The following is a 21,528-nucleotide window of genomic DNA, read 5'->3' on the forward strand; positions in this document are numbered from 1 at the left end:
TTCCTCCACCTTTTCGCCAACAGTCACTCTTCCAGTGGCCCTTACGATCGCAGTTCGTACAGACTGCGTCGGGGTTGGATTTTGGAGCCGAGCTCTGCGAGCTTGTGCTCCTCCCTGCATTTGTTCTCGCGGAGAGCGCACTGTTGGTCCCGCGTTTGTTGGGACGTCGTTCGGTGAGTAACCGGTGCTCGTATTCCTCTGTGATGATGGTGATGAGTTCGTAGGGCGAGAGGGGAGTTTTCGTTATCTTGGCCGCTGCGTTCATCGACGACAGTAGCGGCCGGTAGGATTCAGGTAAGGACCCTAGGATGATGGCATGAAAGTCCGTATCAATGACGGCTACCCCCATTCCAGCTAACGACTCCCTCAGGCGCAAAAGCTCTGAAAAATGAGCCTTGACGTCACCACCTTCTTCGCACCTCGTCTCCTGGAGCCTCCGTCTCAGATCTATCTGGACGAGTTCGGTTTTGCCTTCATGTATGTGGCATATTTCCTTCCAGATTTCGGACGCGGATGCTAACTTTTGGACACGTAACAGCAGCCGATCTGTGATCGTGCAAAATATTTGCTGTTTTACGAGTGAGTTCTTTTGTTGATACTCATCGGTCTTTGCGTCGAGCTCATCGATTTCTTTCTGCGTAGGTGTTGTACCATCCGGCTTCGTAACGGCCCCCGTAGAGCTCTTTACGAAAGGCGTAGGCTCTTTAGCTCGTCCATCGGTATATCTCGTAAGTCCTCGTGCACCTATAGCCGTTAACGTCCTTTCCTTGTAGGTTATCCAGTTCGAGCCATCTTCGGCGAGCTTCGGGATGTTAAAAAGGTTTGAATTGGTGCTGGGAGTCGACAAGTCCATGGAGGAGACAGGGCTCATAACCTGTGGAGGAACGATACACGCGGGAGGTTTTACGACACGCTAGAACAAAGGTACGAGTCTCAGTATTCGTTTCGAATCTGTATTAACAATTGTTTGTACCTAGAACAAAGGTACGACTAGATGTACGTCAGCGCTTGCGCTCGAACGTTACAGTGGGACTTGTACTTACGTCTCAGTATTCGTTTCGAATCTGAGACGTTTCGACGAAAACAGCGTCCTCTTATACGGTGAGTCTGCCAGCAATAGCTTTGATGAAAAATATATACTTAAAGAACGAAAAGATTGCCGACGTTGACACGTCGTCGACGTTCTCCGTTTGGAGACGCTCGCACTCGATGTGCTCTATTCTTCGGCCGTATCGTCCTTTCCTTTCTCAGCTCTCTCTCTCTCGGCCTTACTTCCCTCGGACACATCGGCTCTCAACAGAAGACAGGTTGATGCAATGTGGAAGTGAAATTCACTGACTATAACTGGAGCCGAATGACATTTCAGGGATCAGATCAATCGTGATCCAGGCCAATGCCGATCAGCTGATCATATCAGAACGCCGCCACTGTCATAATCAATCAACCTTCGGAAAGGTCGCCAGAAGAGTCAGAACTACCCACTACAGGCGTCCACGTCGATCTTGACTGATTCAGCTGTATGATGGACATAAGGCAACAGGGTGGGTTAGAGGATTGCATTACGCACGAGTATACTCTCCCTGCTAATCGTCCGAGATTCCTCTGTTCTCTGAGATTGTTCCAGGGACAGGAAATTTCCATTGGAGCTTCCCTGGCGCTCGTGATGTCGGACAGATGCGATGATGCGACTATATTGTGAATGTGAGCGCAAAAGACAAGAAGGAAAAGCTCTCCTTCTGATTTTCTATTATTAGAAGCAGTGCTCCCGCTACCCTCCGAGTATGACAGCGAGCAATCAGGATGGGGAGCGCTTGTCTGGATCTGACATTCGTTGTACCGAACCTTGAATCGATTTTTGCTAGCTGGAATGGACGTGATAAGCTCGAGTTATAATAATCGTGCCGCATGACCAATCATGGGCACGGTCGATATGCTGAAGGGAATATATAGACCAATTGAACTTGACTAGTACACGCAGACGCTCCCGAGTTGATCGGGATAGTAAAGTTTACTTAAATTGGGGAGGCCGAGAAAGTTCAGCCAGGTAGGGGAATCCCTGCACAATGATTCTGCAGATCTGCAAAAATCTGCGCATGTGCATAAGGAAAATGTGTTACCGGGTTCGGGGAGACCTGCAAGCCTTTGCCGGTGAAAAAGAAGTTGTTGTATAGGGGACTCGCGCCGTCTCACAATGACAAACTTCTGATGCTTGGATGTCATCTGGGTTAAACATTCTTAGCGGCCAGCGCTGATGCAAGACTTGCCGTGACGCCGGATAATCCGCCCTGTCACAATTTTCCAAGCCCCTACACTGGTTTGAGAATCAGTTCATTTACTTGCATCATCAGGCGCTCAACATACCATTGACTGTTTCATCATCCGTTCTGCAGCAACAAACAACCCTTCTCATTGCAACATATTTTGGTTCTCTGGATCCGATTTTCCGTGACGGATCACAGTAGGGACGCATGCACATGGCTAGCCAGTGATACATACAGGCTCAGTGTGATCAGGAAAGTCGGGCGTTAATATCAATGGTTTTCAGGGGATGTAATGATGATTTTTCGGAGGTTGAATGTCTCACAGCAAGTTCGGATAATCGCTGTGCAGATTTTTGCGAGTGACCTAACCGGAAGATTGCGAGAGCACATATTTAAACGCATGAATATCCTGTAAGCCTGAAGTCAAGTACCGCACTATCTCATTGCACTATCTCACCTTGACAATTATGCAAAGCCCTCTGCTCATTCAGTCTGCCAACGTTCCATCTTCTTCTAAGTCAGACCACCGCTATCAATCACCTCTGATAGTGGACTATCCGCTGCTAGCGCAGAGGGGACAAGTGAGCGGGCAGCCTCCTATCGCACACGTCCAGCAATACGAGCGTGCATGCCCGGTCCCCACTACTACACTCAATCACCCCTTGGGTGTAGATGCAGTATATTACCGAGACTATCCCCTGTTAGCGCAGAGGGGACAAGTGAGCGGGCAGCCTCCTATCGCACACGTCCAGCAATACAGGCGTGCGTGCCCAGTCCCCACTGCTGCACTCGATCAGCCCTCGGGTGTAAATGCAGTGTATTACCGACCCGCCGTGGATGTCCCAGTGGTCGCTCAATATCACGTAAGTCCCCACAAGTTGCGCGATATTGCACAATCTCATCCACGGTTATCCTGTCATCATTCAGGCATCAGCTACCTTCTCGCCGAAGGACATCAGTTTGGTACATACCCATGCGTCATATTCTAACCAGCCCATTTCCGAGTTCATCAGCAATAACTGCGGGAACTGGACACTCGCGTTGGATGTCCCTATCCCAAAAGACTTGGTCCACCCGACGCTCACGTCACTCTCATATACGGTCAAATATAGCACGGCGAATGATCACTTAGCTTGTGTCGTGCGATCCAATATTCTACTCGCAACAATGGAATCAGAGGAGCCAGGCGATAAGAAGACTAGCGAGGCTACTGCTGTGTGCCTTTCGTCCGTGCTAGGCATCAAAGCTAATGACTTAGAGAACCAGTGGAACCACTTCGTAGATCGCCAAGAAATTCCTGTTAATGCCCGCATCGTCAAGGACAGCCGTCTGTACTTGCAGATCCACATCTCAGAGTATCCTACCGTAGCGATGCTGCGCTCTCTTTCGATGGATGTCTTTGCTACTTGGCTGGATGAAGATGAAGAAAAACGTCTGCTTCAGAAACGTCAAGAAGCTGAGGTGGGCAGCGCCGCGGATGAGAAGATGCAGGAAAAGATCCAAAAAGCGCTCGACCGTCTTCCAAAGGAACGTAAATGTCCTAAAGGATATGCTTGGGTCCAAAATCCGACTGGCTTCGAGTGCGCGGCGGGTGGACACAGCATTTCTTGGGAGGAATTGAATCAATTGACTGGCTCGAGTAACTAGGAAACCCATTCACCTCTATATCGCTACTGTTTTGCCCATATCGTTTACTTTTGCACTCACTTCTATGCTCTTCTCTTATTCTCGGCATCAGAGAACCTGTGAGAAGAAGATATCGTCATATATCGTTATATATCGTAATATATAGGAAAGGTTTTCGTCACATTGTAATATAAAGTGATATAAAGCAATATATGACCATGTAAAAGCACCATAATCAGCATAATCCCCAGCAAGAACTCACCGGTTTACTGATGTCCGAGTCCCATCAACTAGTTGACTTCCGGAACATGCTCATTTTCTTCTTACCAATGTAACTGTACTCTCATTAGGAACAACTTGCGATATGGACAGCCTTCGTTGTATGATAGGCTGATACCAGTTGGACTGCAGAAGGCGACTTGTATATCACATGGGTTGGTTCCGCGGATGCAATCTGCATGATTCTCATGACATCGATATGCACAAGTTGGCAGTCTGGTGCGTACTATGTGCTGATCTGCATGGCCAAGAAGGACCAGCTTGAAGGTACGTCGGGTTGAGGTTGCTATTGAATTCAACGTCGTCATCGCTCCACATTGTCGTCATAGTTCTGGCCATTTCCCTTTTTCATCTTTGACATTCCGGACTCAATACCATCATATATAATCTGTAGCTTCACGCGACTCATACCTCAGCGGTTCTAACTATCACGACGCTGAGCCTTGTTCTAGTCTCATCTTTCCAACAGGTTATGAGCCCTGGTTCTTATTGAACCATCAAACGAGATTACATAGCAAGAACTCCGCTCGTGACCACTCGCCACTCACACCTTTGTCTCATCTTCATTCATTCTCACGGCGGTATCGTCATGGGCAAATTTGATCATATTCCCGAGTTATTGGGCACAGAAAACTATGTCGGTTGGTCCACAAAGATGCAATATGCTCTCGCATGTGAAGATCTATGGTGCCATATCAACACAAATCCTGACCCAACAGATCTGCTCAGAGCACCATCTTTCATACCTGATCCCGCCGATCCTGACAACATCACTCCCGCCGAAAGGACGGCGATGCGAGAATGGTTGTTAAGTGACATAAAGGCTAAGGATCTTGTCACTCGCCGTCTTAGTGCGTCTGTTGGAGCGTTGGTATCACGCTTGCACACTGTTTCAGCTCGCGATGCGTGGAGAACTCTCGCTGAACACTTCAATCGGACTGACACCAGCGCGCAATATCAGCTACGCCAACGTCTAGATGCCCTACGGATGAAAGACTCTGCCGATGCCACTAACTACGTTGGTCAACATGCAGTACTCCGAGAACGTCTCCGTGATTCGGGCGCTGCCATGCGTGATGGTGACGCCATTTATAGTTTGCTCATAGGTCTTCCTCATACACCTGTCTGGCAACAATTCCGGTCCATGTTAGAACAACGCATGCATGACGAGGTAATGACAGCACAACCAGGCACGGTCTCAGCCTTCACCGTGGAGAGTTGTGTGTCTCGCATCACCGCCGAAGCGGCACGTCATGTACACTCACACGTCATCACCAATGCTCGTCCCGGCTCTGAATATGCCAACGCAACCTCCTCCTCTGCTGTGCCATCGCACATCAACTCTATCACCGGACTTCGCAAGCACAGGCATAACCCAGACGGGGTCTTTTGCACCACGCCTGGCTGCAACAAAGGGGACCACGACCATGCCCACTGTTATGGGAAAGGCGGTGGAATGGAGGGCCAGGCGCCCTGGATGCGTAACCGGAGGAAGGAAGACGGCAAGGATAAGGCAGCAGTTGCTGCAGCTGCCACGGTAGCCACACCTTCCCCATCCACCTCTACGCCGGCGCCCATCATAGCCGCGGCTGCCGCTGACATCACCAGCCTCATGCACGACTTATCCTTTGCATCTATCGCAGAGATACCAGACGAGATTGCCTGCGTCGCGAACCTCCCTTTCACTACCATACTGGACTCAGGCACGACAGTCACACTCGTGAAGGACCGCAGGTTCTTTCATACCTACTCCACCGAGGAACCTGTCAGTGTGCTCACCGCGAATCACGGGGTCCTTCAGACCACCGGGCGGGGCACATGTGTAGCTTGGTTCACCATTGGTCAGCGTCGACTTCGCGTTCGTCTCTCCAACTGCCTTCACGCGCCCGGTGCACTGTTGAACTTGCTATCTGTAAGTTGCATGAACGCTAAGGGCTGGGACGTCAATTTCCGTGCAAGCATGATCTGTGAGTTAGTCTACAAGGGTACGCTACTCGGTTCCATCCCAGCCACCGGCAAACTCTACGCACCAAATGTCGAGTTCATCCCTTTCATGGACTCACAGCCAGCTCTTCCACATACTCCTGAGGTAGCCGCCTTTGCTGATGTTCCCTTATCCCTGGATCTATGGCACGCCCGCATTGGTCATATCGGCAGAGACGCTGTTATGCGTCTCAATCGTGTCGCAAATGGCGTTACAATCCAGTCCACTTCTCCGATGTCTCACTGCGAGTCTTGCATTCTCGCCAAACATCCACGGCAGCCTTTTCACACCTCCGAGACCGAACGTGCGCCAGCATTTCTTGATCTAATCCACAGCGATGTATGCGGGCCAATCCCTACGCTTACCCCACATGGAAAGCGCTACTTCGTGATCTTCCTTGACGATCACACACATGCACTTGACTTGCAACTCTTGGCCTCGAAGGAGCAAGCTCTTGAGGCATGGCGCATACTTCGTGCGCGATGGGAAAACCTCTCAGGACGACATGTCAAAGTATTTCGGTCCGACAACGGAGGTGAATTTCTCAGCGGTGCCTTCACAGCGAATCTTGAGGAGACCGGAGTGAAACATCAGCGTTCTGCACCATACGCTCATCAACAGAACGGAAAGGCGGAGAGGGTGATGAGAACTATTGAAGGTCGGATGTACGCTATGCTAGACTTTGCTCACTTGCCTTCAAACCTTTGGGGAGAAGCAGCACTTACAGCCTGCTATCTGTTCAACCGGACTGAATCACGCGCGCTGCCCGCTGGCAAAACACCTTATGAGATGCTACATGGCACCAAGCCCAACCTCTCCCATCTTCGCGTCTTTGGAGCACGATGCTTTGCACGCATTCCTCCCGAGTTGCAGGAGAAACTTGGACCTCGTTCGCGCGAAGCTATATTTATGGGTTACCCTCCTGGTGTGAAAGCCTGGCGTTGCCGTGACGCACTGACGGGCGCATTCTTCAATTCCCGTGACGTCATTTTTGACGAGACTCTGTCTAATCAACCCTTTTGTGACAGTGACGACGACGACGAGGACACTAAGACTGTCCCAACAACTTCAAGTCCACCGGCAGCTCCTATGCCTCCTCCCAGGCCAACACCTCCACACGCATCCATCATCCGTCGTTCCAGTCGTGTCCCTGTCCCCACTGAAAAGGGTCAGTCACTTAAGAATCACATCATCGCCGATAAGGCCCGCTTAGCACGTCAGCGGGAGCTTCGCAATGCGAGAATAAACGGTGTGCCTCCTCCTACTGTCGTTGCTGATGTGCCAGCTGTCCCCATTGTCGACGTACCTGTGCAGATGCCAGGTGCGGCTGCTCCCGCTGATGTGGATCCAGAGTCCATCCCTGTCGAAGATGACGAAGTCGGCTTTCCGCAGGTTCTTGCGAACCTGATTGCAGTCGAGGTTTCCTGTCTTTCGATTCGAAGCGATACTCGCCGGAATCCCCTATTGCCTGGGTACGACCTAAAGATACCACCAGCGACGTTTGATGAAGCAATGCGTCGCCCCGATAGCGACCACTGGATGGCAGCAATGCGGAAAGAGATGAACTTAATGTCCGAAATGAATGTTTACGAGCTCGTGGTCTTACCTCCGGATCGCCGAGCCATAGGTTGCCGTTGGGTCCTCGAATTCAAGCAGGACCTCAAGGGAGGACCTATTTTCAAAGCCAGGCTTGTAGCCCAAGGCTTCTCTCAGATACCCGGCATCGACTTCGGCCGGACATTCGCGCCTGTTGCCAGATCGGCCTCGATCCGCATCATCTCAGCCTACGCAGCATCCCATGATTGGGAAATCGATTGCTTTGATGCAAAACGAGCCTTCCTTTGGGGAAAACTGCGGGAAGATGTATATATGAAACAACCGCCCGGCTTTGAGCGTCTCGACTCCAATGGTTCCCGTCTTGTCGCTCACCTGCTCTCGTCGCTCTATGGCCTTAAACAGGCCGCGTTTGACTGGTATGAGCTCTTGCGAGAGGTCCTTGCGCGTCTCGGGTTCTTACGTTGTGAGGCTGACTACGCCGTGTTCGTGTTCAATCACGTCAACGGTGAGGGGGTGAGAATCATATGCATCATTGCATGGCACGTCGACGACGGACTTGCGGGTTCGAACAACCGTGGTTTCTTAGATCGCACCAAGGCACAAATCGCCGAACGATTCGGAATCACTGATCTCGGACCCGTGACGAAATACTTGGGGATTCAGTTCATTCGCGACCGGAAAACCCGAGAACTCTGGATGCACCAAGAAGACTATATTGTGTATCTACTCGAGGAACATGGGATGACCAACTGCAATCCGGTCTCACTTCCCATGGACCCGTCTTTTCCTTTCGGCCGCGCAACTGACACTTTCCCTCACGTCGACAACCTCCAAACCGAGTATCGGAAACTGGTTGGAGAACTGCTGTACCTCGCGATGTACACTCGACCGGACATCGCGCTCGCGGTGATGCGTCTGGCGCAGTACAACGTATGTGCTGAACCTAAGCACTACTCTGCTGCCAAGCATATCCTACGTTACCTTGCCGGTACGATCAACACACGCACACACTACGGGGGTGCTGGAATCAATCCCAGTCTTCACGGCTTCTCAGACTCCGACTGGGCGTCTTGTCCTGAAGATCGGATTTCGATCTCCGGATACGTTTGGTTTTTCAATGGTGGTCCGATCTCGCACTCGGCAAAGAAACAGACCACTCAGGCTCTCTCGTCGACTGAGGCTGAATATATGGCGCTTACCTCTGCCATTCAAGACGGACTCTGGCTCCAATCCTTTTTCACAAGTCTGAGCATCCCACTGTCTCTCCCCATGCAACTCTTCGCCGACAATGCGGGCGCCATCGCTCTCTCCAAAGAGGCCGCGAACCATATACGCACGAAACACATCGACCTACGTTATCATTTCATCAGACGTCACATCGAGTCCAACACCTTCCTACCGGTCTGGGTCTCCACCCACAAAAACACTGCGGACATCTTCACCAAGGTCCTACCACGCCCCGCCTTCATTCATCATCGGTCTGGTCTTTCCCTCATCTCCTCTTGAATCGGATACTTTCGAGCGTCGTCTCGTTGAGGGGGTGTATTGAATTCAACGTCGTCATCGCTCCACATTGTCGTCATAGTTCTGGCCATTTCCCTTTTTCATCTTTGACATTCCGGACTCAATACCATCATATATAATCTGTAGCTTCACGCGACTCATACCTCAGCGGTTCTAACTATCACGACGCTGAGCCTTGTTCTAGTCTCATCTTTCCAACAGTTGCGGCATTAGTAAGTGTTGGGGATAGGTATAGTACGAGTGCTTTGGCCTGGGCGTAGCTATTTTGACGCGGTCCTGCCGCGCCTGCCGCGGTCGTGACGCGCATGTGACGCGGCACTGACGAGCCTTGACGCGGCACTAACGATCCTTGACGCGGCCACTGACGCGCCATTCCTATATTCTATATTCAACTTCCAGATCAAGTTGGATGAGTTCACGACCATTCTTTTGTTATTTTAGTTGCCTCAGAGCCATGTACAACTAGGTATACATAAGCCAATGACTATTTTCTTTTCCTCCCTCTCTGGACCCTTCGAGCCTGTGGAGCACATCGACGTTTAACGGGCGGACATTCTTTGGCCGGCAGAGAAGGAACTACAGCTTCGGATAGCTCGTCTGCAGACTCCAAAGATGTAGCATCAGAGTTATCACTGAATAAGGGGCCGCGCTGTCAATCACATAAGTTAGATATCTATCGAACGGAGCAGGTAATGTCTTCCTCACTTCAAGTTCACTCTCGCTATAATCTCTTGCAGAAACCCATTCATCAGGAATTCCGACATACACATTCCATCGCCTGTGATGTTGGCCAGCATCCAAACCCCACTGCTGGTTGCCTGCAGGTCCTGCTTCTTCGGAATCCTCGAACATCCTTGCTTCTAGTGCGGTCAGACACTCGAGGTCGACATCAGCCACGAAGCTATTGGTAGGATAGCTTATCATGAGATCAGCCCAAGCCATCTTCAACAGCATGCTATCGTTCCATTCTTCGTTTCGAGCTTCGATGCGTTTTTCAAAATCACTGGCCTTTCGGTGAGCAACCACGAGAGTGAAAGCATGCACCAAAGGCATGCCACCAAGCCATTTTTCGACTTGACCGGAAGCACCAGGAACATTCTCCGAGAACCAACGTGCAATTTTGGCATACTCGTGAGATGAGATGTCACCACAAAACGGTATGCTGTATGCACCCACACCATCTGGCTTCTTCTTCGATCGCAAGATGTATTTTGTTCGAGGATGCGACAGACGAAAGAATGACAGAAAGAATTCTATAAACGAAAGTAGTAAGTACTCAGTCTCAATAGTCGAAGACTGGGAGACTACTAGCTGACCTATAAACGAAAGTAGTAAGTACTAGAGTAGTAGTCAGTATCGTAGTAAAGAGTCTAAATAAATAATATCATACCTCAGTCTCAATAGTCGAAGACTGAGGTGCTAAGTAATATAAAACTTCTAATGAGCGCATAGCGTATTATGTAAGCGAGTGTTGTTTGTTGTTGTCCGAATCAAAGTTATCACTTATCTATAATCTTTCAACACGCCCACTCAACGAATCAAACTCTCGCCGTTCAACACTCCCATTCCTTCGATGAATCGTCCATGCTTCTCGCGCGCAAGTGCCTTCGTCAAAACGTCGGCAATCTGTTCGTTCGTGGGAACATACTCAACGCATATCTCTCCTTCCTCCAACTTTTCTCGGATAAAGTGATACCGGATCGCGATATGTTTGGTACGTTCGTGAAACATGGCATTTTCGGCTAACAGAATTGCAGATTGATTGTCGATTTGGAGAGTTATTGGGGGAGTTTCTGAGGAGTTTAGTTCTCTGAGTAGGGTCCTCAACCAAACGGCCTCCTTCGTAGCAGCGGCGGCGGCCATATATTCTGCTTCGGTACTGGAAAGTGCGACTGAACTTTGCTTCTTCGAACTCCAACTAACTGCTCCTCCAGATATTGAAAATATATATCCGGTTATCGAACGCCGGTCATTGACATCTGAGGCCCAGTCTGCGTCGACGAACGCATGTAAGTCCGTTTCTGACTTCCCTTGATATGTCAAACATTTATTGACGGTCCCGCGTAGATACCGATAGACACGCTTTAGAGCGGTCCAGTGCGCTTGTCCGGGGGTAGCTGCAAATCTGCTCAGAGCACCTACTGCGAACGCGATGTCCGGACGCGTCGCAAGCATCGCATACATCAGTGCACCTAGGGCACTTTGGTAAGTCTTCACATCGACTTCGGCTTCATTCACTTTGATGAGCTTGGTATTAGGGTCCATTGGCGTATTCACAGGACGACTGGATCCCATATTGAAACGCTCGAGTATCGATTCGATGTAGCGGCTTTGTGACAGCTTGATCGTGCGTTTATCGCGGTCGCGAATGATTTCCATTCCCAAAATCCAGCGCGCTTCTCCCAAATCGGTAAGCTCGTACTCTGCTGCTAACCGTTTCTTCAGCTCATCTATCATCTTCTTATCTTTTGACAGTATCATTTTGTCGTCAACATAGACGGCGACTATAATGATTGTGCCGTTCTCGACCTTGTAGAAGACAGAATGGTCTGCATTGCTGCGTGTGAAGCCGAGAGACTCGAAGACGGTACGTAGTCTTTTGTACCATGCTTTGTGTGCCTGCTTAAGACCGTATAGAGCACGTTTGAGCTTCCAAACTTGATTCGACGAGTCACGAAAGCCAGGAGGGAGCTGCAGGTAAATTTCCTCATCCAATTCACCGTTTAGAAAAGCTGACTTGACGTCCATCTGATGTATATCTAGATCGTACTTGGCTGCAAGGGCAAGAAGGACTCGAATCGTCGAGAACTTCGTGACGGGGGCAAAGGTGTCTGTGTAGTCGATCCCTTGGACCTGCGTGAAACCTTTCGCGACGAGTCTGGCCTTATAGCGTTCAATTTCGCCATGCGGGCCGCGCTTAATTTTATAGACCCATTTCGAGTCTACAACCTTGCGGTCACGAGGGCGTTTGACTTCCTCGTATAGGCCAATCTTCTCGAAGATCTTCAATTCTTCAGTCATCGCCGTGTACCATAGATCTGCGTCTGGACGATTCATTGCTTCATGGAACGTCCCAGGCTCACCATTACAAGCTACTGTAGCCTTGTAAGCCTCCCCATGTGTCTCCGCAGCCTCAATCGCGCCCACTGCCTCAGGTATGTCTTGTATAACCGGTTCCTCTCTTTGAAGTGTTGACTTCTCATAGGCGTTTATGAAGTAGCGAGGATCATCGTCTCGCATAGGTGCGCGTCGCGCTCGCGAGCTGCGCCTTACTTCAGGTGGAGGAGCTGGGCGAGGATATGGAGCAGGAGGTGCTATTTGTCGAGTGGCTGAAGGGGTTAGTGGTTGAACACGGTGTGTCTCCAACGCACGCGTGTTGTTCGGTGCTGACATTTCCTTGTTCTGGTCTTCAGGCTCGAACTTGACCATGCTTAGAGGAGCTGGTTGTCCATCGACATCATCATCCTCGTGGGGAGATTTGGTAGCTGGATTTCCCACTTCCGGTGCGTCATCGTCTGATAATTCTTCTATAATTGTTGACTTATGAGGAGCTTCCAGGCCTTGCAGGTCGTCTGTGTTGTGCTTTGCAGCAGTGACCTGTTTCTCTGGGAGAAATGTGTCTATCTTGACACGACTAGGCCCTTGCGGATCTCCTTCATCGAAGACGACGTCTCGCGACTCGAGGATGCGACCGGTTGGACGATGCAGGCATACATAGGCCTTTCGATGTTCGGCATACCCAAGGTTGACGCATTCGAGCGATTTCACACCGAGCTTCTGGCGTTTTTCATCAGGTATGTGTACATGGGCTTTGCACCCAAATACCCGGAGATGGGATACTGATGGTTTGTTCCCAGTGAACGCTTCATGTGGTGTAATGTCTCCATCTATCGCACGAGTTGGAACCCGGTTCAATATGTGCGCCGAATATAGGATCGCATCTCCCCAATATGTGTTTGGCAGTCCGGCGTCTCGTAGCAAGCTGCGTGCCATTTCAACTAAGGTCCGATTCATCCGCTCTGCGACACCGTTCTCTTGTGGTGTGTATGCGTTTGTTTTCTCGTGATGGATGCCTTTTGACTCGAGATAGGATACAAATTGTTTTGATCCATATTCCCCCCCACCATCACTACGAAAATAGTTGGGGCGTTCTCCAGTCTCGGTCTCTGCACGTTCAAAGTATCCTTTGGTGAGTGCGAATGTTTCATCCTTGGTCTTCACAAGTTTAACCACGAGATGGTGTGAATAGGCATCTATGAATGTAACGAAGTATCGGAAGCCGGCGCGCGACACTGTTTCCATGGGTCCGCATACATCAGAGTATGTGCGATACAGGACTCCTGGGCTTTCGACATTTGATTTCGTTGGGATTGGGTTGCGGTGTTGCTTGCCTTCAAGGCAAGGCTGACACACTGCCTTATTGTGAGTACTTGAACCCTTTATGTTGATCCCATTGACCATATCTTTCGAAATTAACTTAGATATGGAGTCGAAATTTACGTGCCCAAGTCGTCGATGCCATGTGTCCAGAGTTGCACTCGAATGGAGCATGCGCGAGGTGAGAGCTGTTATGGGGACATCTGGATCGAGTGGAGCTGATGGTCCTTGCAGAATGTATGCATGTGCTTTCTCGCATGGCTTTACTCGAAGGACGTATAGCGAGTTTCGCTTATGTGCGAGAGCAACGGTCTTTCCCTTTGCAAGGATCTTGCATTGGGAACCATCAAAGGTGACTTCGAGACCTTGTTTCGTGAGGCGCGGAACTGACAGAAGGTTCGCATTCAGGTCTGGTATGTGATAGACTTCCTGCAGGATGGAGTGGATGTACTCATTTTCACCAACATAGACGTTTATTTCAGCACGTCCGATACCTATCGCATCTATCGAGCGTCCATCTCCGATGATTACTTTTCCGGGTGGGTTCAGTGTGCGATATTTGATGAAAATTTCCCGCTGACACGTCATGTTTGCAGATGCGCCAGAGTCCACTATCCAATCATCTTTGGATGCGGATGTAGAGTGCCCATGTGCCATGAATAATTGGAGCGGTGTGTCATGGTCCGACGAAATGCGTGCGACCTTTGCAGATAGGTCCGTTTTTCCTTTGTCTTTGTCCACCTGCTTCCCACTCTTTTCAGCGTCTTCAGCAGCTTTCTTCTTTCGACAGTCCTTCTCCTCATGTCCAGGAATGTGGCAGTATGTGCACTTTTCCTTTGACTTCTTCTTGTCCTTATCCTTGCGCTTAGGCTTATTCTTTTGCGCAGGTCCCTTCGCAACGAGCGCAGATTGGCTATTGCTAGCCTGTCGTTGCCTTTCCTCTACCAGCACTTGGGCTATAACAGTTTCGGTGGTGAGTTTGTCACTACTGGACATTAGGATCGTTCGAAGGGTGGCATAGGATGAAGGTAAGGATATCACCATCGCAACTGCGACCAGTGAATCGTCGAGCGGCTGACCAAGCGAGGACAGTATGAATGCCTTCTGTCGCATGGTGTTTAGCTGCGTTTCCATAGGAGATTCGTCCGTCAAGGTACTTCGAAACAATTCGCCAATGAGTTGAGCAATTGTTTGCTTTCCTCTACCCTCGTATCGCTCACAGAGCTTCTTCCAGGCATCTTTAGCTATTGGCACATAGAGTATCCCATTCAAGGGATCATCTTTCAGCGTGAGAGCTATCTGAGCTCGTGCTTCCTTGTTCCTTGCTAACCATTCCTGGTGTTGAACAGGGTGCGTTGTGCTATCTGGCATCTTTTCACTTCCTTCAACAATTCCCCATAGTCCTCGAAGGTCAAGGATTAACTCGACACGGTACTTCCATAGTTGGAAGTTTGAACCGTCGTTTTCGAGGGATGGAATATCATATAGACGATTTGAGGCTTGTGCAGTTCTGCTTGTAGATGTAGAACTGGATGATATGGAAGGGATGTTCGAGGATGAAGCAGCTGCACCTGACTGGGCTGCAGACACTGAGGGTGTGTTCGACATTTAATTCTTGTTTCGGTTGATGTTCCTTTGTGGTACTGGATTGATTCTAAGCACCAGGGCTCATAACCTTTTGTTCGAGGATGCGACAGACGAAAGAATGACAGAAAGAATTCTATAAACGAAAGTAGTAAGTACTCAGTCTCAATAGTCGAAGACTGGGAGACTACTAGCTGACCTATAAACGAAAGTAGTAAGTACTAGAGTAGTAGTCAGTATCGTAGTAAAGAGTCTAAATAAATAATATCATACCTCAGTCTCAATAGTCGAAGACTGAGGTGCTAAGTAATATAAAACTTCTAATGAGCGCATAGCGTATTATGTAAGCGAGTGTTGTTTGTTGTTGTCCGAATCAAAGTTATCACTTATCTATAATCTTTCAACAATGTAGTCTATCACGGGGTATGCCTCCGCACCATATTGGTTCAAGTCTGGACTGTCAAGGAGCTTCTGAAGCGAAGCAATATGTGGTAGTAGAATGTCGTCCAGTTCTTTTGATACTTCCGCTGACATAAAGTTTTGAATCAAGTCTTCTTCGCGAGGAGTATCCCAAGAGTGGATCCATTCTCCGAGCTACACAATACTTCGTGTCAAGAGGACTGCGAGTATAACCAGTCACTGTCACTCACGCGAATCTCACGCCTCTTAGCTTGGTCCTGCCAAAGTTCATCCACGAGATCTCCTTGCTCAACATCACCAGGAGGTGATCCCAAACTTGATGGGAATCTGCAACCGCGCCACCAGACCACCCGCCAGCGTACTCGGTTGCGTGCACTAGCAGGGAGACTAACAGTGTCATAGGACTGAATCAGCCGCACAGGATACCAATACTTCCCGAGACGAGCCAGAGCTCCTTTGCCAGCACTATAAGTGAGTGATCAGCCATATCTCGATTCTCAGCTAGGGTTGGAGATCAAAAGACAAACATCAGACGTGTGTAAAGTGGAGTCGTTTTCTTCTTTGTTGTGGCTTTCCTGCTGCTCCTGAGTCACGGATGTCAGTTTATGCGAGAGGCACAGTTGTTTAAACTTACTTGCGGGTTGGTGGTGCTTTTGACTCCTGTGTTGAGCATCCATCGCAATAAAATGCTGCCTTTGGATGAAGATTGCTGGCTCGGCCACCTCTCTGACAAGCAATGTGTGACCAATTTTCACACAGATCACATCGGATTGTCTTTTGACCACCTGCAACTTCATGGCCGTTGCCAAGAGCCCCACACCTACAATCAAATGTATAGTCAGATGCTTCACTCTCTTCGTCGTCCAGCTCTAATGGTTTCTTTATCTTGGATGTGGACAGTGATTCCTCTTCGTTGCCAGATGCCTGAAGGACCAATGGATCCTCGATTGGCTCGGGTACGCTGGCCTGGTCAGACGGCTTTTCACCCTCGTTTATGGATGGCCGATCTTCAGTTTCCAATACCGGCAACAAGATCCGAAGTTTTTTCGTTTTTGTGCGAGAACATTGGTGTTGGGGTGGTGCTTTGTTCTTGGAATTACTGCCTGTGTTCAGTGTTACCACCTGCTCGTATTCTATATTCTGTGTAGTTGCAGGGTTTTTGAGCCAAATAAGATTGTCTGGATCAACAGCAGCCACTGCAGCGCGAGACAAAGAAATGATAGGAATTGAACTTGGTGACTGCAGGTCACGTCGACATGAACATGGTGCAAACGTTCTGCGGCTGCTATTTGATGTTCAGCAAAGAAGTTCTGCGCATCAGAGCCACCACGTAGCCTATACACAACACCATGAACATTGAAGCCTCCTGGTGCCGGGATGTCGTGCAAATTGCCCACAAGATGGCTCTTGACAGTCGCATTCTTCAACAATTGTACATATCCTCCACGAGAAAGGTCGTCGTAATGGTAGACCCTCTTCCCATCCAGTGAGTAGCGAGTAATAAAGTGTGCCAGCTTTGGTGTAGGGTCACAAAAGGCAAGGCCAACCACATCGTAAACGAGGGAATGCTGTTCTTCGGCTTCTTTTGTGAGGGGCCTTATGTGCTTGGGAATGTTCCATTTGTTATCGCGATGGAGGACATCACCGAACTCGACTATCAACATCACAGGAATTCCAAGATACAAAGTGATGAAATTGGGGGAGCCGTCACATAAAACCTGTGCATTCAAAGTTCGCCAGCAATAAGTCTTAGAAGTGGCCTCCTTGTTCACGCGAATGAGATCACGAAACCAAGCAGCTAGATCGCCCTTGTACTGAGCTGAGAGTTTGACATCAAGCTGAAAAGATCACGAAATCAAGCAGCTAGATCGCCCTTGTACTGAGCTGAGAGTTTGACATCAAGCTGAAAATGACACTTTGGGTGCGGTTGACGTGGTATTTGCCAGTGCATTGGTCCTCCTGATGTACCAGAGCAAAATCGCAGGTCTATGATCTGTGCCTCGAAGAAAGTGCGAGCAAGGTATGTCTCTTCAGGTGGCATCTTATGCAGCAGTAGTCGGAATGCCCTTCCTAGCCAGCCCTAGTGTAAGGTACTACTATTAGTGAAACTCTGATTTGCGAAATATGACAGCACACTTACAAATACTCCGTCCGCACTTGATATATCCTTGATGATTCGTGTGGCCCTCAGATTCTTGCGGAACCCATCACGTTGAGTCGTCAAGATACGAGATGCATTAGATGTCTGATCAATGCTCATACGAACTTTCATGACCTGATTCAGAGCCCATAAGGGATGTTCCTCGCGGATCTCAAGGAAGCGTGGCTGGAAGACGGTATAAAAGTGAGGGTGTATGGTAATGAACATGAGCTCCAGGCATGTATCAAGCCAACATGAGTTTTGAGACTAGGGATAACTGGGGCGCGAGCTCAGTGGATGGTTAGAGATGTTGGAGTCGAGCGAATTGTCAGAATCAGAATCTAAGTCTTCTTTGGAAGCCTGTTGCTTGTCGCGAGATTTTGAATGAGTTCTCAGAAGCTGTCGCGAGGTATCAGGAGGGCGTCCATCATTTTTTCTGGACTTGGACCGATGTGATCGTGGTGCTCTTTCTGGATGAGTACGACCATGTATTTGTAGATTGGTTTGCCAGCTCTTGGCTGCTCCGTAGCGAATTGGAGCACCCACTAATCGAAACAAGGGGTGTTTAATATCAAATTAACACTGACAATATACAACATACCACTTCGGCCAGCTGCACGTAGTTGAAAACTTTCCATAAAAACCTGCAAGCAAAGCAGCCCCTCCATCAAGTTGTAGCGCTTGCCGACCGTGGCATATAGCTTTGCATGCATCGCTTCTTCTGCATTAGTAGAGTTTGGCATTGCCTGGAATAGACCCGTTTTCATCTTCTGAAAAGGAGGGAACAGCATCTGGGCATGGCTGTCACGAAGCCACCACTCTAGCCATGGCTTTGTCTTGGGATAGTCTCGTAAAAGGGATGCAACCTTTTGCTTGAAAGTGTCCATATCCAAGACCAACAGCAGGGCCAGGGCACGACTCTGAAAGTTGTCCGCTTTGGCAGGGTCAATAACTCCACTGATTTTTTTAACACGTGTGACCTGAGACCGGTAATGCTGCTGACAGCCTTTGAGGAGTGCTCCTGCTGCATCTTCAAGTTCAGCCTGAGAACGTGAATCCTCACGATTGGTCCAGAACATAATGAACGCTTGAGTAAACCCAACTCGTTCAGCCTCGCTGAAGTCGACAACCTGGATCAGCGAATGTCAGAATGAACACTATGTACCAGTAACTGGAGCCTTACATTGCCAAACAGTTCATCATTGACTTCACGCCCGTGCTTCTCGCATTCATCTGCCATGGAATTGAAAAGGACAAGAAAATGTAATCGGTAGTGCTCGGCTGAACCTCCATTTGCATAGGTCACGAGTCCAGGTACCCAGCATGCGAGCAAAGCAGAATATGTCGAACTAATTATGAGAAGATCCTTAGATGAGTACCAAAACCCATGTGCTGCATCCGAAACAATGCCATTCACAGCCTCGTCCTCGATGAAGTCGGTCACCAGTTGTGACACCATGAATTGAGTTTGAACAACAACGACAGTGACTGCTTCGAATTGAGAATACAAAACATATCCTGGATGGTTCTTCTGGAATTCTGCGAAGTCATCAACAAAGTTTCGAGTGGACTTGCCCCGTAGTGCTTGCAGCTCGGCCTTGACACGGTCCTGGTTGAGAAGCACTGTGGAGATCGTTGAAACAGATTCACGGGTACCAGTAATGCTGTTGCGACCAGCAATTAATGCCGCAGGGCCAGCAGCAGGATTTTCGAAGACTATTTGTTCAAATCTTGTCCGCTCGTCACGAGATAGATGCAAGATGTGAGTTTGTTTCGGATGGTGGTGAATGCCCTTGTGAATGTAGTAGACGCCTCCTTTGAATGAATACAACACTGATGTGACACCGCAGTCGATGTGCTTGAGCTGACTACCACAAAGGCACGATGCATTGAGTTGTCCCATGATACCAGCCCGGCGGGTCTGCGGACGTGTGACTACCTCACAGGTAGGTTCATCACAAGTAATGACACCCAGGCAAACACGTCTCGTCTTTTTACCTTGCGACCACGCAAGTGCTGACTCTGACCCCCTCTTGTCTCCTCCTCCTGGCTGACAAGCCCAATGTTCGCTAAGATTGTCAGTTCTTAATACCTCCTCCCATGTTAATAACCTTTCAAAGTCACCGTCCGGCCATGGGTCCCATAACTCATCTCCACCGCCAGATTTGGGACGTAGGGAATTGGAGGATTGATCCAGACCACGGCGTTGATTTGTTCGGGCTGCAGAAGGACTAACACTTCGGGCACGTCGGCGTGGTATAGACTTTGTGTCCGTGCAGAGTTCGAATAACTCTTGTGAGTGGTGTTTCATGTGTTGAGGGAGGGGTGGTGGATTTGGGACGGAGTGTGCAGGGTCATGTGATGGCTGAGCGGTCTGCACGGAGGCCGGAAGATAAGCTATTACATTGCCTGTTCTATTTGTCAAATCTGAGTTCACAAGGAGAATATGTCGGATGACGCACCTGAGCGGTCATAGCAGGGTATGAGGTCCCCAAAACTCAGCAGCGGACCCGGCCGATCTGGATCATTTTGATTCTCTGTCTCGTTGGGATAGAAAAAGTTGAATATATGTTTGATTAATTGCTAAAAGATGGTTATAACAAGTTTACTCCGTATTTTAAAGAACTCACAAAGGCCATGATACGATTTACAAAAGCGCGATAATAAGGGTTGTTTCTCGAGCCCAGAGGAGACAACGAAAGAATGCTTAGTAAAATAAATTTATTACTGCCTATGGACAATTACAGTGTACGACGTCTAATTCTGTCAGGATGAAAAGGAACACTGTTAGAATATCAATTATTATGACAGATGTAAAGTAAAATGTACCTAAGTTATACGGACAGTGTGACAGTTGAGGTGGTGAGGTTTGACGCGGCATGTGGAGGTGGTGAGGTCTGACGCGGCATGAATGAAGTTTGACGCGGCGTGACGCGCGGGTGACGCGGCAGTGACGAGGTTTGACGCGGCAGTGACGCGGCATGGAGGAGGTTTGACGCGGCAACTGACGCGGCACAACTTGTTTGACGCGGCACTGACGCGCATGTGACGCGGCAACTGACGCGGTATGTGCTATGGTTGACGCGGCACTGTAGTAGGTCTTGACGCGGCATAGAGTGTGGATGTTGATATTAGTACAGAGACTGCGAAGATATTTGGGAGAACTTGTCGTGGTGTGAGTAGTGCTTGACGCAGCCTAAACGAGGCTTCTGACATGCCATGGTTGGGGCTCGACGTGTTGGTGCAGGGTATAGAGAGTGGATCAAACTTGGCAGGGTGAGGTCGAAGCTTGAAACAGTGAGACAACATTTGACACTGCATCTGAAAACCAACATAGATGAACGAATTAGAGGTAATGCAACAATATAGGACTGACGCGCAAGATGCATACTAGTAATATGAACGCAGAGGACAAGCACTGTAAATTTGGTGAGAGGTGAATACAGCACTATAGAGCCTGTACGCAGGCAGACACTCATATGTTGATCATTAACGATGATTCAAAGTGTTTGGAATGCGATATGAAGTTGTGTAAACATGATTTGTACCACCTGGGTTGCCCAATTAGGGAGCCTTATTATACTTGACGATTACGTGCCTCGGCAACTCTGATTAGGCATGTTTGTGCTAAAACCCAAAACCAGCATTAAATGCTGCCCCAAATTACCTGGGGCCTTCACTTATTCAACCTATGTACTATAGCCTAGGGTGGGGCGGGTATTCGGACTCTATCAGTAACTTCCCGCGCCCTTCCCGCCTGCGCCTAGAAGGGTTAT

At 49.1% G+C, this 21,528-nt stretch overlaps 4 protein-coding genes across 4 annotated transcripts; 1 reads left to right on the forward strand and 3 right to left on the reverse strand.

The window, feature by feature from the left end:
- Positions 1-2,728: 2,728 nt before the first annotated feature.
- On the forward strand, positions 2,729-3,908 carry F5891DRAFT_1189263 (uncharacterized protein; the record flags this gene model as incomplete). Its single annotated transcript, XM_041367124.1, has 2 exons — positions 2,729-3,124; positions 3,189-3,908. 2 exons carry the CDS (start codon positions 2,729-2,731, stop codon positions 3,906-3,908), a joined length of 1,116 nt encoding a protein of 371 aa, XP_041225383.1.
- Positions 3,909-9,526: 5,618 nt separating this feature from the next.
- F5891DRAFT_1278627 (uncharacterized protein) lies at positions 9,527-10,681 on the reverse strand (the record flags this gene model as incomplete). The annotated part of the gene is made up of 4 exons (XM_041370326.1): positions 9,527-9,880; positions 9,937-10,484; positions 10,548-10,569; positions 10,622-10,681. 4 exons carry the CDS (start codon positions 10,679-10,681, stop codon positions 9,716-9,718), a joined length of 795 nt encoding a protein of 264 aa, XP_041225384.1. The 3' UTR covers positions 9,527-9,715.
- Positions 10,682-15,582: 4,901 nt separating this feature from the next.
- On the reverse strand, positions 15,583-17,980 carry F5891DRAFT_1189267 (uncharacterized protein; the record flags this gene model as incomplete). The annotated part of the gene is made up of 7 exons (XM_041367125.1): positions 15,583-15,786; positions 15,843-16,077; positions 16,140-16,196; positions 16,247-16,808; positions 16,886-17,450; positions 17,510-17,692; positions 17,753-17,980. The coding sequence occupies 7 exons, from the start codon at positions 17,978-17,980 to the stop codon at positions 15,583-15,585; spliced, it is 2,034 nt and encodes a 677-aa protein (XP_041225385.1).
- Positions 17,981-18,072: 92 nt separating this feature from the next.
- F5891DRAFT_1278628 (uncharacterized protein) lies at positions 18,073-20,391 on the reverse strand (the record flags this gene model as incomplete). The annotated part of the gene is made up of 6 exons (XM_041370327.1): positions 18,073-18,297; positions 18,354-18,365; positions 18,397-18,882; positions 18,936-20,161; positions 20,215-20,335; positions 20,383-20,391. 6 exons carry the CDS (start codon positions 20,389-20,391, stop codon positions 18,145-18,147), a joined length of 2,007 nt encoding a protein of 668 aa, XP_041225386.1. The 3' UTR covers positions 18,073-18,144.
- Between the last annotated feature and the right edge of the window lie 1,137 nt (positions 20,392-21,528).

The sequence above is a fragment of the Suillus fuscotomentosus genome (genome assembly GCF_016647785.1).
Source record: "Suillus fuscotomentosus strain FC203 chromosome Unknown F5891scaffold_30, whole genome shotgun sequence".
Lineage (NCBI taxonomy): Eukaryota > Fungi > Basidiomycota > Agaricomycetes > Boletales > Suillaceae > Suillus > Suillus fuscotomentosus.